The sequence below is a fragment of the Monodon monoceros genome, unplaced genomic scaffold (genome assembly GCF_005190385.1).
Source record: "Monodon monoceros isolate NGI ecotype Baffin Bay Population unplaced genomic scaffold, NGI_Narwhal_1 Super_Scaffold_13, whole genome shotgun sequence".
NCBI classification, from domain to species: Eukaryota; Metazoa; Chordata; class Mammalia; order Artiodactyla; family Monodontidae; genus Monodon; species Monodon monoceros.
In genome coordinates this window covers 77,435,176-77,452,896 of record NW_021703769.1, presented here as the reverse complement: position 1 = coordinate 77,452,896, position 17,721 = coordinate 77,435,176, and the positions used below count along the sequence as shown (strand labels likewise).

Sequence of the window (17,721 nt, the reverse complement as noted above, 5' to 3'; positions counted from 1 at the left end):
GGCACTGCACACAGAGGCGGCTGAAACAGCCACCAGGGCAGGCAGAGGGATCGTCCATGACCAGGTCCCCACTGCTGGCCCTGATGAACCCCAACCCAACTTCTCTAAAGGAGAGACGATGGGCCGAGGGAGGAGACTGGGCAAAGTAAAGCAAACACGTTATCATATAAACTGTACTGTACATGTGCCAAAGCAAGATGACAGAAATATTTTTACAAGATGTTCTTTATACAATATCACTGCTGAAACAAGCAACTTTTAATAACTAGAAAAGTCAATTTAAAAAAAATTAAACATTTAAATTCTTCCTGCTTTTCTTCTGCTCCCCTAAGAGCTTGTCTGGTATGTGGGTGGGCTGGGCTCCAACACCCCTCTGGCCAGACCCATCAAAGTAAAGGTTATATGCATGGTTACAAGCAGGGCTCCAGTCTCTGAGTGAAGTGCCTTAGGGTTTTTTTTCCAGGGGGCAAGGTGGGGCGGAGCGGGGAGAGAGCTGTCACAAGGAAGGGGAGGGGTGCTCAGGAATGGCTACAGGACATATCCCTTTACTCTGCCAAGATCAACTCAACAGACCACAACTGTCTCATGATGCTGGTGAACACAGAATTCTGTATGGCACTCACTGATACCATCACCTGAGAGGGGGGGAGGGAGAGACAGAGCACAGGCTTAAAGAAACAAGACTGTGTATAAATATAGATTAAAAAACCCAGTTGGCCTGATTACCCTTCATCCTTCTACGTAATACAGTAATCCCTCCCCTGGAGACCAGAGGGCTTGGCACTGTTGTGGTGGCCAAAGTGGGAGGGACCTTAGGAAAGAAGAAAGAAAAGGAATTGGGTTCACAAGAAAAGCCATACCCTGGGACTCTTCCTGGAAACTCTCGGAAAGGGGGGTTAAGGCCATCTATCCCCCACAGTATTTCTGGGCAAAGACCACCAACCCAGTATTAGGCTCTCCAAAGTGCTCTGCTTGATTAAGGCCCATGGAGAGTTTTGGAGACACGGCACAAGCTCGGATGACAGGCATTCCTGGGCTCCCCGTGACCTCCTCCCTTCCACGTTCTTCTCCAGCGTCCTCTTTCGCCTCCCTCCCCCCTCCCTCGCTCTCTCCCTCGATTCCCCCAACCTCAGCTCCCTTACCAGGGCCCCTGCCTCTCTACTTCTTCTGTCTTCGTCCCCTGGACTGTCCAACAGGCTCTGGCTCACTGTCCCCTTCATCTTCAGCAAGCCGGTCGGGAAACTTCTTACGTTTCCTACGGACATATGGGTGGCCAGGAAGATGTTTATGCAACAGAGCCATCAGACACTGTTCTGTCTTCACCATGCAGTTTAGGACATGGCTGCCTCGGCAGTTGTAAAGCTCAGCGTTGGTAAACACTTGCTTCATGTCAGTAAGAAACTCCTGCACAGAGCGGTAGCTCCCACAGGAACATTTGTTCTGCATTGTCTGGAAGTCCATAGGGTGGGTGATCACGTCATAGTAGTCCTCAGCCTCATCTCTGGTCACGGGCTCCCTGTGGAGAAGAACCAAATGGGGAGATAAGCGCAGCACTGAATCCAATGGACAGAAACCTTGTTATCAAACCATCAGCCCCAGAACGCCCACCCTGCTGAGACCAGCCCACTGGCAGACAGAGCAACTGTGTTCGCTTGCACTCAGAGCGGGCTCTGCTAGTCTGGAAGCTCATTTCCCTGCCACTGATATGTGTCCTCGGGGTTCAGCTGCAAGGTTGGCCCTACTCCCCTGTGCCTGAGGCCACGGAGCTCACCTGAAGGGCCAACTGAAGCGGTACTTCACGATCTTGTGGAGGATCTCTTCACACTTCTGCAATTCCAGGCTTTGCCTCCGGGAGCTCCGCTTGGTCTGAAGTACCTGGCGCCAAAGAAAGACGACATGTTATTACAGGTCTGAGAAAAGAAGAGTGGACAGGGCAGGAAACACATATATCTGCTTAACACAGAAAAGAAAAAGGTCAATCATCTTCTCGGAGCAGAGACGGTCAAAATCATCTGAATTGGGCTTCCCTGGTGGCGCAGTGGTTGAGAGTCCACCTGCCGATGCAGGGGACGCGGGTCCGTGCCCCGGTCCGGGAAGATCCCACATGCCGCGGAGCGGCTGTGCCCGTGAGCCATGGCCGCTGAGCCTGCGCGTCCAGAGCCTGTGCTCTGCAACGGGAAAGGCCACAACAGTGAGAGGCCCGCGTACCGCAAAGAAGAAAAAAAAATAATAATAATCTGACTTGCACGCAGGGAGCGCTCTCAGCAGGGGGCACTAGCCCACCTGCCTCCTCCCTGGTGGACGGTGAGCAAAGCAGTGGAGGACATGCAGCAGTTGCTGTATTACAGCAGTCCTGCCAGGGGCCAGCTAGAGAGGGCCACTGTCACCAGGACGCTAGCCCTCTGAGAGCAGATGGACCTGGGGTTACGGTCACACTGCGGATGAGTTTAAACAAGCAACTGCAGAAAGCCAGGTGGGTTATGGGGACCACCCACAGCCAATTTTGTGGGGGTGGGGTGTCAGAGGGAAGAAAAGCAAGAGGTACAATTCCTTTCCTGGGCTCTCCCCTGCAGGCCTGCAGCAGCTAAGTGGCTAAAGAGAAAGGGGCATGCCTCCCTTCCAGGTGGCAGGAACAGGCCGTGACTCACAGAAGTAGAGGCACAGAGTTGAAAGGGTTAGGGCCAGGCACACAGGAGGTGCCTGCAATGCCCTTTGAGCACCCTAACGGCTTGCTTTATGCCTCCAGCCCACCTCCAACTCCAATTTAATCTGTCCACAGAAGCAAATTTTCAAGAGCCTCTTTCTGTCCTTTAAACTTCAAGTAAAACCTAAAGTAAAACCACTAAAATTACATTGGTTGAGGAGCAGAGGGGAGGGTAATGTCCCTCCCATGACAATTGTCGGCAAAAGACCCAAGAGTAAGTGAGGCTCCAACATTGCTGACATTCCCACAACGGAGACCCAGCCCCTCTGAGCCATGGGAGACACATGGATACTATTTTAAAATCCTTAACAAGTCGCAGGCTGCCTGTTAACTAGAGGAGATGTTTGCAGGCTGCAGCAGGGGAATGCCGGACATAGCTGTTCCCGGAGGGCCTGCTGCCTCGTTTGCCTACAGGCCCATCCATCTGCCTCATCAGTCTCCAAAGTTAGGGAGGAGGGAGCAGAGGGGAGGCTCCCACCTGCTGCCTGCTGAATTCCTCATGCTGGAGTGGGGGATACGAAACAGAAATGCTAGAGGGCAGATGATACATAATTCTTACCAGCTCATCAACCTCAGCCTCGTCTACAGGTGGCGCCTTCGGCCGAGACCTCCTGGTAGGATGCGGCTTCTTACCTGGTCGTCGGCCTGGCCTTGCTGCAGGGGCGATGACACCCTGCTTGCCCCGGACAGTCTTTCGAGGTCTCACTGAAATAAAAAATATGCATTCAGAGCAGACCTGAGGATGAAGGGAGTATGCCCATGGAAGGGGTGATACTCTGGACAAGCAAAGCAATGGCTTCCTTTGGATAGGAGGTGCTCTTGCTATCCGTCTCCTGCCGACCTCACAGGACACTTTAAGGGCAGCAGTAGCAGATGGAAGAATGGGTACTTTTCAGCAACTGCCAAAGACCTTTTAAGAGTCTCTTCAGAAGGCCAGTTCCTTTAGTACGTCCACTCTCTGTCCCCACCCTGTTCAGTTACTCTCAGGAATGAGGGCCTGGAAGGAATCAATTGTAAACTGACTCACTCAGGAGAAAAAGCCACTTGCTGATGGGTCTGCCTGGCTTCAGCCCAAGCTCAGCCTGAGAACGCATGTATTTACATGTAAGATGGAATCTGAGTGTGGAACAGATCCTGTTTCATAATTCCCAGAGTTATCCTATACTCACCACCACAATCTTTTCAGAGAAAAGCTGATACTTATGTGAAGTACTTATGTGAAGTCTGCCTCATTGAATCCAGTTTAAGGCTAGCCCAGTCCTGCTTTCTGCGATTTCTAAAAACCATAGACAGTAGGCCCGGCCACTTCCACAAGAGACCTGCTCGGGATCCCACAAGAGGGAATAAAAACTACAAACGCACCTGAGGCTGCCTATTTCTCAGGTTTACAACAGGCGCTCAATGTCAAGACAAACCAACATTTCTCAATACATCTTCAGGAAACAACGCTCCATCAGGATTAGCTCAAGGCTGCTCCACTAAGCAAATTTTCCCCTGGAAAATGGGGAGGGGCAATTCGGAGAGAGATAGGGGTATACGGAGGCAATGATACAGAGAATCAATAAACAATGCTTTATATTCTACTTCCAGACCATGATGACCCCTCACTGACTATTTTAGGTTCTCTAAGTTGTAAGACTAGGCGAGGAAGAGAGGGTAAGGAGCTGATGCCAAGGATGAAATGATGGATGCAGGGAACAGCCACCGGCCCGGGGCCTCGAGTTGCACTAGGGAACCACATCGTTGGTGGCCTACAAGGCAGAGTAGACAAGAAGCTCTGAAGTTCCAAACACTTCCTGGATCCTTTTGGTAGACAAGGCCCTAGAAACCTGCAGAGGGAACAATTCCCTGGAAAGAGGAATAACTTGAAAGTGGAAAGCAACTATTACTTGGAAAATAAACAAAATCAGTCCATTGCTATATTTAGAATCTGTTCCCAGACAACCATGCATCCAAATCACGACTCTGGCAGTACTCCGTGGTCTCTCTGTAATGCAGGGTTAATGGACTACTTGTCTCCTTACCCAGATACCTGAAAAGTCATGCCTTGGGAACAAACAAAAGGAGCCCTAGAGGAATGAGAGAAGTGTAGGTGTCCCAAATTAAAACCCTGCAGGATCGGGGAAGACGGTAGCAGGGGTGCAAGCCCAAAGTCCTCAGGTTTTGACAGCACCAGTACAGTAAGGACCAGGAGTGCCAAACGTCCTCTCTCTCCTTTTACAGCAAGTACGACTGTCCAGGGAGTTATGATCTTGGGAACTGTACCTCTCTTGAAAAGCTCATCAAAATCTTCTGTCTGTATTAACCTACAAAGAAGGGTATATTTTGCAAAAAGGGAGGCTGTTAAAAGGCTCAACTACAGGACTTAAGGTTTAACAAAAATGACATGACTCTCAAAGCCTCAAGAAAAACGAACATGAGAGACTGAGTCAACAAGGTGAGCTTACGTGATGAGGCCTTTACCCCCTACTGACATCTAGAGAGAAACAGATCTGAACCTTCCTAACAACTACGCCTAAACCATGGAAAAAAGTCTTCCCTTTCCAACTAGCAAATCTACAGCCCTGCACACTACAGGGAAGAGAAGAACCACTGCAACCACAGAAAAACAACTTCTTTAAAAGCAACACTGCACCAGAGGCCAAAAGAACTGCAAGAGACAGCAATGGGCCTAGACCCTTGTTACCCCATCCTCACACTGAGGGGCTCAGAACCAGCAGACCTTGTCATAAACAAGACCTGGGGCCTTGAATTCCATGAAATCTTGGACCAAGTGGATCTGCCAGTTTGATGTTCTGAGACCAAGCCACCCAACCTCCTACTAGGAAGGTAGTTAACTGGCATCTTGAAAACCCATTTAAAACATGGCAGCAGTCGCCCCTCCACCACAACTTGTGAAAAAAAGAAGATGGCACGATGGCCTTGTTGGGTTATCTACCGCCAACCCAGTCTTTCCAAGTCAGCTTAGAAGACTGTGAGGTTAACTATGAAAGAAACTGAATACTTACGTCGCAAACCAGCCACCTCATAATCTTCCTCCCCCTCCTCCTCATCCTCTTCTTCCTCTTCGTTGCTCTCATCATCTTCGCTGTCCTCAGAGGCAGACTCTTCCGTATAATTCCTGTGGGGGGAAAGACACTTGTAGAGAACACGGATCTAGGCCAAAGGGGTCCTAAGAAACGTAAAGTCCCACATAAATTGTGGCAACTTTTCCCTCTTCACAGACTAGACAGATTTCATGCTAAGGGGAGGGAACCTGAATCTAGGCCAGGACACAGGAAGCAGAATGAAAACCTAAGCTTTAACAGTGTCTCCTCTATCAGGCCCCAAACCCTCTGGCTACGATACTAATGGCAGCAAAAACCAAGACCAAAATGCAACCCCCACCCCTCAACATACAAAACAAAACTCTGTTCCTTCTGTCTCACAAAAACAGCCAGATAATGTAACATTTCAGGTATTAAAAGTTGTCCCCAGTGCTGGGGTGGACTGAAAGGATAAACAGCCCAGACAGGTGTTACTCCACCTTGATGGCCCCCTTCCAGGAGCTGAAACAGCTTGCAGATGACCATAACATCAAAGCACTGGTAATCCCAGCTCAGAACAGCTGGTCCAAAGCCTCACCATTTCAGAGCGGCAGCCTCATCTCTCTAAGTGTAGCTGGAATGGAGTGAGAAATAACCGAGTAATGCTGTTAGGCAGGGTCAGGATCAAACAGCTCTGACCTTTCAAAGAGACACCAAGCCAGACTGCTACAAGCTGCTCTTCTACAACCTCAAATTTCAACGTGGAAAACAACGTTATTAACTTTAGCAAACATTAGGCGTCTCCTCTTCACAAGGCCCTATGTTGGGCCTTACTGGGATGAGGATGAAGAACAAAGCACCACCTCTACTCTCAGGGCAGAAACAATCTCATAGGAAGACAGCTGTGGATAAAACTGACCAAAAAGGCAAGACGCATCAAAAAACAACTTTGGACATGGAAAGCTGAACTGGAACACAGAGGAGGAACAATTAATCCTAAGGATGTAAGGATGTTTCCAAAAAGCAGTGAAATTTTAGGTAGGCCATGGTCAGTTTAGCCAGGTGGGAGTTCTGGGGACACGGAATATTCCCAGCTGGGAGGAAAGCACAAGAGGCAAGGATGCACAATGAACAGCCTGTAACAAGCACACAAACATGAGAACAAGGGCTTATAAAAACATCAGCTAGTATTACATAATGAGAGTCTCAAAAGCTAGGCTAGGGAGTTTGGACTTTACTCTAGAGGCAGGGGGAAGATCGAAGTTTTTGAATACAACAGTGACATAAGCAAATCTTTGTCTTATGTAAACCATTCTGGTATCACCATAAAAGCTGGATGGATAAGAGGGAGGAAGATATGAGGTAGAGTTGAGAAGCCACTGAAGGAGCCCAGATGAGAGATGGAGAGGGCCAAATGACAGCAGGGACCATGGGGAATGGACATCAGGATGCTGACTCATTAAGACATCTAGACACTGAATTGATAACATCTGGCAAGTTGAATGAATATGGAGACGGGGGAGAGGAAGACACCAAGTTGACACCAAAATTCTAATCATGCTAAGGAAGGAAGAGTAGGTACAGGTACGGAAGGTACTGAGTTTCAGGATTTTTAGCAGTGACTGGCTGCAGAAGTCATCACAAATTAAGAAGTGGGCGAAGTGGAAGCAAACAAAGGATATGTTATTTGAGAAGAACGTATGACCAAGAAGACATAAAACACAGCTGGTAATGAAAACAAGAAATGTCGACAATTAAGCTAAAATTAAATCAGAGCCCTTTGAGCCCCCACTGTAATACCTTAAATGATGGGGCTCTGCACACAAAAGATGAACTTAAAGCTCCTCAGCATCATTCAGTTTGAATAACCCAAGCTCAAGTATAACAGCTATTTATTAATTTATTTGTTTTTAAAAGAAGAAATTCTCACCTGCCACGGGAGTTGCGCCTGGCAGTGGCAGGCTGGCAGGCTGGGCACTGCCATTCACCATCTGGTACTTCATAGAGGGCCGGCCTCAGACAAAACAGGTGGAAGGCTTTATTACACTCGTCACACAAGATCAGCTTGTCATCCTCACCTGCAAGGAGATAAACTTGTACAGCACTGTAGGGAGTGGGGCAGTAGTCAGTGAGCTGTAAGGAAGAGCTGCTCAGCCTCAATTAACCCAATGGAAGAACAAACATTCTAGTATACTGCTACCCCATTTTAAAAAAACGCAGTCATCTTCTGAAAAGAAATGTAGCATTAACTAGACTATAGGTAATTTAGGGTTCAGGTCTTCTAACTTATATCCCAAAATCTTCTCCGGGCTGGAAGACAACAGTTAACATTTACTAGGAGATAGCAAAAAATCAAGCAGTAGCAGGAGATTTTTGCTGCCCCTGTCCCACTAAGAAACGAATCTCCCATGAAGTATTACATTTTTTGCCCTTCCTCCTCCTCCCTGACGACACAAATGCTTCCCAATTCATATCTGATATTGTTCTCCTAAACCATTCGGTTTCCCTACATTTGAAAATACACCAAACCAATTTAAATGATAACTTCTCCTCTCCAACCTTCATTCTACATCAGTTTTTAGAGCAACTGAATGATTTTACATAGGTCTTTTCATCCTTGTAAAGTAAATCACAAAACAGCTTTAGCCACTGAGAAGTCAACCACTGGGGGGCTTTTAGCCATCTAGTTCCTTTTACACATAATGGGGCTCTGAAAGTTCTCAGCATTAAACAGTCCAAATGCTTCGCTCTGTAGGATTCCATGCCAGAAGGTCCAAACCCGACTATTCTTCACAACGTTCAAATACTGCCCTCTACTGGTAGCACCCACCTTACTTCATGGATGAGTAAAATTAAGAGATAATGAGAGATTTAAAATTTTAGTTAAAACTAATTTGTTCCCTATAGAAAATCTAAGAATTGGCGAGATCAACTGCTCTTATTTTATACTCAAAACTGAGGCACAAAGGGCCTGCTGTGATTTGCGAGCGTGTGACTTTAACGACTAGCATTTTATGGACTTTCAGGAGAAGGTAAAATCTGGACCACAACCACCACATTTAAAAGTTGTGTACACAGAATTCTTGAGGGATAAAAGATCTTGCAAATGGAAGTCCTAGTGCCTAATACACTCAGATAAACAACTCTGATTTAAATATACCTTTCTTTCGACAAACTTTGCATCTAGCATTTTCTGCTGACATATCCCATTTGATACAGGCATCAAGCATCCCAAGTAGAACATGCATTCTGGAAAAAGTCTGAGCTTCACGGATTGCTGTCTTCCATTTTTCCAGAGCAGATGCGACCTAAACAGAGACCAAACCAGGCCAGCATTACTACAATGACTTCAAAGACATGAAATGTGGATTTTTCACATAATACTGACAGTATACACAGAGAGAGGACTACAACTAGGTAAAGATACGAGACCATCCTGATACATTCACCTCCTAGAGCTCCTCTGGTCTAACCCATTTATCTTACAGAAGAAACCAAGGCTCGGAAGGGTGGAAAAAAGTTGCCAGAGGTCACACAAAGAATTCAAGGAGGGGGAAATGACTAGAAACATGTCACTTCTAGTGAAATCCACTTAAAGATTCAGTATCATTTAAAAGCAGGAACACTTGTACTGTGTAAATAATGCTAGTATGCAACAATGTCATGTAGCTTGGTCAGTAAGATTATCAGTTTCTGCACTAATATGTACCATAATCCCAGATTATAGGGCCAAGAAATAGTAAATAGTATCTATAAAGCATTCTATAATCCTTAAAAGTATTAAGTACTGATATGAAATATTCTCTTTACTTTATCACCAACTTCTAACTTAAGTGAAATCTGTAAAGTCCCAGGGGTTGGCCTGGTTTCATTCTGGGCAGTTACTCTCAGCATAATCCACACTGTCTCCACTCATCATCAGAAAATGCAAATTAATTTAGAATTAGCAAAGTAAAAGAGGACGGAGAAAAATGTAATTAGGAATTTTCAACCCTCCCTCTATAAAATATACATTCCGAGGAGGAACAAAAATGCCATTTTAGGATAATTCATTTATTTGTATTGCTGTTTTATTAATTAAAAGGTGACTTTTGGGGATGTTTTCAAAGCACTAAAAAAGCCTGAACAATTAGGTGAGCATCCATTTAAACAAATGCCATTATAGGGGACATCATTCTCAGACAGTCAGAAAATACAACAGAGCTGGACAAGGTAAAGCTTCGGCAGTATACCAGAAGCTGAGAGACTAGGTTATCTCACTCTCATCTACCTTGTGGAGGTCATACTGCTTAACTCAGTCATGACTGAACTAAAGTTAGCCATGCTGGCTACTTTTATTATACAATCTGGCTAGCTCTAGCTAACTGACAACAGCACTGCTTGGTTTCACTGCCCTGTCCTAGGCAAAAAGCCTATTTAAGTAATAGTCTTCCTCCTTTAAGAAACGCCCGTTATCCCTGAAAGGCCACAGCTCAATTTGAAATAGAGCTGCCAAGGGACAAAGACAGTTGAGCTACTTCTGAAGCTGTAGTGTGAGAGTTCAGGGAGGGGACCAAAGGCTGTCTATTCTCTTTCCTATAGAAACAGAGAACCACTGAGAGTCTTGTGTGTATAAATTTATGAATAATGAGGATAAGTAACAAGCACATCAAAAAAATCTATTTAAGAGGCTGCTAAAGTTCTAATGGAAACTGACTCATTCCTTACTCCAACCTGCAGTGAAGATATTTCAACATCTGCCTTTGAAATACAATTTCCTTCCTTCCCTTTTCAGAGCTCCTCAGTAGGATGTAAGATCTACAATCACAGGTGCCTTGCAGGTCTTCTCCCCTAATGTAATGGAGAGCTGACATACGGTACCACAGATTCTCTTACTGTAATAATTAATGCAAATCTCTTCATTCAGTGGAACATATATTTAAGAATTTCAGGTTTGGTTCCTAAAAGAGTGTTATTGAGAACACTCAATTAGCCAAGGAATGGTTAAAATGGGCTTTGCTGTCCTCTAGTGGACAGTCAGATGCAACAAAAGCATTAAAAAAATCATCAGTTGGGCTTCCCTGGTGGCGCAGTGGTTGAGAGTCCGCCTGCCGATGCAGGGGACACGGGTTCGTGCCCCGGTCTGGGAAGATCCCACATGCCACGGAGCAGCTAGGCCCGTGAGCCATGGCCGCTGAGCCTGCACGTCCGGAGCCTGTGTTCCACAACGGGAAAGGCCACAACAGTGAGAGGCCCACGTACCGCAAAAAAAAAAAAAATCATCAGTATACAGTACTGCTTTTTACTTATTTCCTATAAATTATAAAATCTGAACACCCAGCACATGTGGCCTCATTAAAAGAAACAAACAAAAATCTGAAAGAGGGGCTTCCCTGGTGACACAGGGGTTAAGAATCCGCCTGCCAATGCAGGGGACATGGGTTCAAGCCCTGGTCCGGAAAGATCCCACACGCCTCAGAGCAACTAAGCCCGTGTGCCACAACTACTAAGCCTGCGCTCTAGAGCCCATGAGCCACAACTACTGAAGCCCGTGCGCCCAGAGCCCGTGCTCCACAACAAGAGAAGCCACCGCAGTGAGAAGCCCGCGCACCACAATGAAGAGAAGCCCCCGCTCGCCGCAACTAGAGAAAGTCCGCGCTCAGCAACAAAGACCCAACACAGCCAAAAATAAATAAAATAAATAAATATATATATATATATATATATATAAAACTGGAAGAGATCCTGAGAATAAGCTTATTTAGCCTCATTTTAAAAAGAGATTTACTGAGATATAATTTATATACTATCGATAACAAGTTCCCCCTGTAAAGTGTACAGTCAATGCCTTTTCATATATTTGCAGAGTTGTACAACTATCAACATAATCTTAATTTTAGAACACTTTCATCACCCAAAAAAGAAACCTTGTCATTCCCCATTCCCTACCCTAACCCACCACTTCCCCGGCACTAGGCAACCACAATCTTCTTTTGCTTTATAGATTTACCTATTCTGACATTTCATATAACATGTGGCCTTTTGTGACTGGCTTCTTTTACTGAGCATAATGTTTTCTAGCTTCATCCACATCCCAGCATGTAACAGCACTTCACTCCATTTTAACTGCTGAGTAATACATCCATTTTGTTTATCCATTCATTAGTTGGCAGACATTTGGATTGTTTCTGCTTTTTGACTATGCTGAATAACAAACACTGCTATGAATGTCTGTGCACATGTGTGTAATGTTCATTTATTATTTTTCGTGAAAAGAAAGTTTGCCCAAGGTCTCACAGCAATTTAGGGCCAGGTCTCCCAATCCCCAATCCAACGCTCCTGGCATTATACATTAGATCCTGTTTTATCCACTGGGTTATCCATCTAGACCAGCCTCGTCTCCAGCTAGCCTCTAATTTCGAGGGCGAAAACAATAGGCACTCAGATTTTAAAGAACATCTTAAGTGGCCTCCCACTGCACAAAATTCCAGTCCAGAACATTAAAAACAAAACCAAAAAAACCCACCATATCGAAGGCTTTTTAAAAACACAGGAACAGCAGCAAGATAAAATTCTGACATACAACACGGTAGCATCAAGTAAATATTGTTTTGCAGTACTGCTGGGAAGCTGGACACACAACGCTGATGAAAAAGTCAAATTCTTTAGCATATTTAAATGAAGTTGGGACCTAGTTAGAAGTGGTAGAAGTGCGTATAACAAAATCAAGGGGAAGCCACCTTATGTGCAAGTCACCATTAATCCCTTTACCTAACAGTAAAAAGGCAATATATCTAGGCAAGAATATAATGAGGCTTCAGACCATATTCTTCCATAAAAGAACGTTTAAAATGGAAAAACAGATAATCAGGGACAAATGCATCCAAAGCAAAAAGAGAGTCTAACAGAACCCAGGATTTGGCCAAATTATACGTCTTTCCCATTTAATGCAAGAAAATGAAATAAACATTAAATATTTGAAATAATTGACTATTACAAAAAGGGATTTGAGAGATAATCTACTTTTTCAAATAAGGAAACTGAAGCACAGATTAGGGACTGATATTAGCTCATGCAACAACCTAGTGCCAACTGAAAAAACCCTGGCCCATGCTAAGTGGAAACCTTCAAAGCAAAGGACAGTGGAAAATTTCAGAGCTGTGGCAAGGCTGACCTTCGGTGGGGAACTGCAGGGCATAATGCCATTTTAATGGAGAACATTGCTGAACTACTTAGTAGGCAGCCTAATTGATTTTCCAACAAACTCTTCCATGTTTTCCATTTGTGTACTATGTGTCTGGGCCTCAAGGTTAAATCTGCAAAGTGCTCATATTTTCCTCCCCAATCAATCTAAGAATCGTCTCATATGACAAGCTAAAAAGAGGTTACTTCGCTAGGGGTTAAATACTAAAAAAGAACTTAAATGAGAACTCTACAGCTACTAGTTCCCAATGAGAAGAAAAATGTTATTGAGTCAAGAAATGGCAAGGAAAGATCACATCAAGAAAAATACTAGGACTTCCCTCACAATTCAGTGGTTAAGACTTCGCCTTCTAATGCAGGGGGCCTGGGTTCCATCCCTGGTTGGGGAGCTAAGATCCCACATATCTCTTTTTGACTATATATTTTGGCTTCATCCACATCCCAGCATGTAACAGCACTTCACTCCATTTTAACTGCTGAGTAATACATCCATTTTGTTTATCCACTCAAAAATCCAAATCATAAAACAGTAGCAATATTGTAACAAATTCAATAAAGACTTTACATGTGTGAAATCTCTGAGTCTATGCCATGAATTAATAGTTGAACGTTTATCTAACTGAATCTTAGTTCTCTACTCACCTCTGACCCAACATGTTCTTTCCTGTATCACATATCACTCTTGGCCTCAGGAAGAAACCCAGGGGGAACATGACAACTGTGTACAACTACCAGAGGAGCTTTAGAGAGTAAACTCATTCTGTGTAAACTCAGAGGGCAAAACAAGGACCAGCTGTCAATGATGAGAAGGCAATTTCAGCTCAACCTAACAAACATTATGTCCACCCCCCTTCCACAACCTAATTAATTTCTACCTGTTCTTCAAAAATCCAGCTGATAGATTCTCTACTCTGGGAAGTTCTAAGCTGCCCTGGTATCCCTCACAGGAGAGACAAGCACTGCTCTTTCTCAACATATTTGTCACTCTACTCCAACCATCTCTCACATTCAGAGTTCCTTGAGAGCAAGGACTTCCGGCTTCTACTTATGATCAAAACCCCCAGACTTCTGCACAATGACTGGCACAGGCAAGCCTTTACCAGGTGTTTGTGAAAGAAAGGAAAGGAGGGAGGGAGGGAGGGAAGTCAAAAACAAGGGAAAGTATTCCACTGGATAATGGCTGGGACAGCTCCCTTAATGTAGTATTTTCAAATTCTTTTCTTCACAAGTAATCTTAAGCAGAAATCTAATACACAAAACAGAAAAAAATGGAGCTGCTAATTATCCTAAAAAAGAAAAACCAGAGACAGCATAATGTTCATCAATAAGGAATTAGGATGTTAAAAAAACAAAACAAAACAAACAACAACCAAAAAAACCCAAATACTACCAGGATGATCTATGCGGACTGACAGAGCGAGAGGACAGATGCCTAGGATATGCTGACGAGTGAAAAACTGCAGAATATTATGCACAGGGTTCCATTCTGTAAAAATCCAACAAAACTATCTTTGTATGTACACAGAAACACGTCAAACTATTAAAGAGTGATGTCCTTGGGGGGGGGGGTGTGTGGCAAAACTAAAATGGGAATTGTCTCATATTGTATCTACCTCTCACATTTGATTTACTTACAACGAGCTACTTCTAAAATAAAAAAAACCCAGAAAACTGGATTATACACATACAAAAAAAATGAAGTTGGACCCTTACCTTATACTATATACAAAAATTAACTCAAAATGGATCAAAGATCTAAATGTAAAAGCTCAGACTATAAAACCTGTAGAATAAAATACAGGAGGAAAGCTTCATGACATTGGATTTGACACCAACAGCAGAGGCAAAAAAAGAAAAAACAGGTAAGTTGAACTTCATCGAAGTTTAAAACTTTTTGCGTCAAAAGACACCATCAACAGAATGAAAAAGCAGGTAGTTCCCCGGCAGTCCAGTTGTTAGGACTCCGCGTTTCCACTGCAGTGGGCAGGGGTTCAATCCTTGGTCAGGGTACTAAAATCCCACGTGCTGCTCAGCACGGCTAAAAAAAAAAAAACTGAACAAGTAGCTCACGAAATGGGAGATTATATTTGCAAATCATGTATCTGATAAAGGATTAATATTCAGAACATATAAGGAACCCACACATCTCCCCACCCCACCCCCACAAAGAAATTTAAAAATAGCCAAGTGACTCAGAAAGACATTTCCCCCAAAAGATAAGCAGCCAATAAGCACATGAAAAGATGCTCAACATCACCAATTACTAGGGAAATGTAAATCAAAACCACAAGGTAGGGCTTCCCTAGTGGCACAGTGGTTGAGAGTCCGCCTGCCAATGCAGGGGACACGGGTTCAACCCCTGGTCCAGGAAGATCCCATGTGCCGCGGGGCAACTAAGCCTGTGAGCCACAACTACTGAGCCTGCGCTCTAGAGCCCAAGAGCCACAACTACTGAGCCTGCATGCCATAACTACTGAAGCCTGCGTGCCTAGAGCCCGTGCTCTGCAACAAGAGAAGCCACCATGAGAAGCCCGCGCACCGCAACGAAGAGTAGCCCCCGCTCGCTGCAACTAGAGAAAACCCACGCGCAGCAACAAAGGCCCAACGCAGCCAAAAATAAATAAATAAATAAAATAAAAATTAAAAAAAAGGTGGAAGTGACCCAAGTGTCCACCGATGGACCAATAAACAAAATATGGCCTATACACACAATGGAATATTATTCAGTCTTAAAAAGGTAGGAAATTCTGGCATATGCTACAATGTAGATAACTTTGAGGAAGTTAAATAAACCAGTCGCAAAAGGACAAATACAGTATGATTCCACTTTATATGAGGTACCTAGAGTAGTCAAATTCATAGACAAAGAAAGAAAATGATGGTTGCCAGGGATTGGGCAGGAGGGTGAAATGGGTAGTTTCGTGTTTAAAGGGCATAGTTTTGCTTTGGGAAGATAAAAAAATTCTGGAGATGGATGGTAGTAATAGTTACAGAACAACGTGAATGTACTTAATGACATAGAACCATACATGTAAAAGTGGCTAAGTTGTTCATTATGTATATTTTACAATTCTTAAAAGTTTAAAAACCACCACCTTTTAAAAAAAGGAATTAGCTCTGGTAAAGTGGGAGGGGGGACTCTGACACACTATCCAGCTTTATAGGCAGGGCTGTGCTCCACAGACCAGTTTGAAAACTACAACATTTGGAGAAAGCGATAAAGATCAAACACTGGCTAGGGAACAGTGCTTATGTAACTAAAAAGCATAGGGTTAGATAATTTTAAAACCAGATCACATACTTCTACGCAGTCATAAAACTACATCTTCATTAGCTAAATACCTTTGCTTCCTCTGCCATTTTTTTCTCTTCATCCACCTCTTCAGTCTTTGCTGAATCTTCGCTTTGGAGTTTTCTTCTCTTTTGCTTGGGAGCCATGAAGCCTTGGAGAAATTTCTTTATGACACTGGCTTGAAGGGCAATCACACACTCGCCAAAATCCTTCAGTTTCTCTAGTGAGATCACCTACAGAAAAAGATTTAAAAACCAGACTAAGTAAAAGGCCAAGAGAAAGATGAAATAGACAATCCTCGATTAAATTCAAATCAACCTAGACCCAAATTGGTCACATAACATTAATTTAACTGGGTTCCTCAGTTCAATGGATGGCTTATGCATTTGAAAGTAGCCGACTACTTGGATTTCCCTGATGAAGGGATCCATGGGAGGCTGAAACTTGCTCTACTTAAAGGAAGTTACTGAACTCATTCATGCACTCAGTGACTGAGTGCCTACTACGTGCAAATGACAGTCTCAAGGCAAAGAAAAACTGAGAAGGAAAGTAAAAATTTACCAACCTAACAGCTTACAACCTATAAGCCAGATAATACATTTTACATACTTGATCTCATCTAAGCCTCACATTTATTTTATGGATGAGGAAGCATAAAGTAAATCACTTTGATCCAAATCGTGCTCTTAAGGACTGAAACTACCTTCTCAGTCACACAACACATGCCAATTAAAAAAATACCATTTTAGGGGCTTCCCTGGCGGTGCAGTGGTTGAGAGTCCGCCTGCCGATGAAGGGGACGCGGGTTTGTGCCCCGGTCTGGGAGGATCCCACATATCGCGGAGCAGCTGGGCCCGTGAGCCATGGCCGCTGAGCCTGTGCGTCCGGAGCCTGTGCTCCACAATGGGAGAGGCCGCAACAGTGAGAGGCCCGCGTACCGCAAACAAAAACAAAAACAAAAAAAAACCCCACCATTTTATAACTACAAAGAGAAACAAAGAATGATGATAATCCAACGTTAGCAAGGTGTGGGCCCGGGTTTGGCACAAAGTAGGTTATTGATAGATATTTGCTAAATAAACAAAAAAGTAACTGTAATATTTGAAACAGGTGAAATTCTTTTGGTTGAGTAATTCCTAAAAATAAATCTTTAAGAACAATAAGATGTTTAAACCTTTTTCCCAGGTTGTACCAAGAATTCATAACCAGACTAATGAAAAAAAGTTACATATATAAGATGCATATATAATTTGTTAATTCTAATAGCAAAGAAATAGAAATACAAAAGTCTGGCAGTAAAAGATTTACGATATCAACTCCATGTGTTATTATGTACCCCAAAGCGACATTAAAGATTAAAAGAAATGGAAAGTATTTATAAACGAGGGAAAATTGGAGGGCAGTGGGAGGTTCAACTGCTCATAAAAATCACACAACTATTAACACACTGTTATAATGCAAATGAACAATTTGAAAAGACTCACAAATATTAATGTTTGGAGTTACGTGGACTTTAT

The 17,721-nt window shown here is 43.8% G+C and overlaps 1 protein-coding gene across 2 annotated transcripts in view; it reads right to left on the bottom strand.

The window, feature by feature from the left end:
• Window positions 1-312: 312 nt before the first annotated feature.
• Window positions 313-17,721, bottom strand: part of BAZ1B (bromodomain adjacent to zinc finger domain 1B) — a 65,267-nt gene continuing 47,858 nt past the window's right edge. The window contains exons 13-19 of one of the 2 annotated variants that reach the window (XM_029220163.1): window positions 16,255-16,437; window positions 8,891-9,038; window positions 7,661-7,808; window positions 5,713-5,825; window positions 3,264-3,409; window positions 1,772-1,875; window positions 313-1,516 (exon numbers count right to left, since the gene is read on the bottom strand). In XM_029220163.1, the coding sequence (XP_029075996.1) occupies window positions 1,159-1,516; window positions 1,772-1,875; window positions 3,264-3,409; window positions 5,713-5,825; window positions 7,661-7,808; window positions 8,891-9,038; window positions 16,255-16,437 (1,200 nt within the window). In that variant the 3' untranslated portion in view covers window positions 313-1,158. Of the gene's footprint in view, window positions 1,517-1,771; window positions 2,169-3,263; window positions 3,410-5,712; window positions 5,826-7,660; window positions 7,809-8,890; window positions 9,039-16,254; window positions 16,438-17,721 lie in introns of both variants that reach the window. The other variant, XR_003793089.1, reaches the window with a different exon arrangement.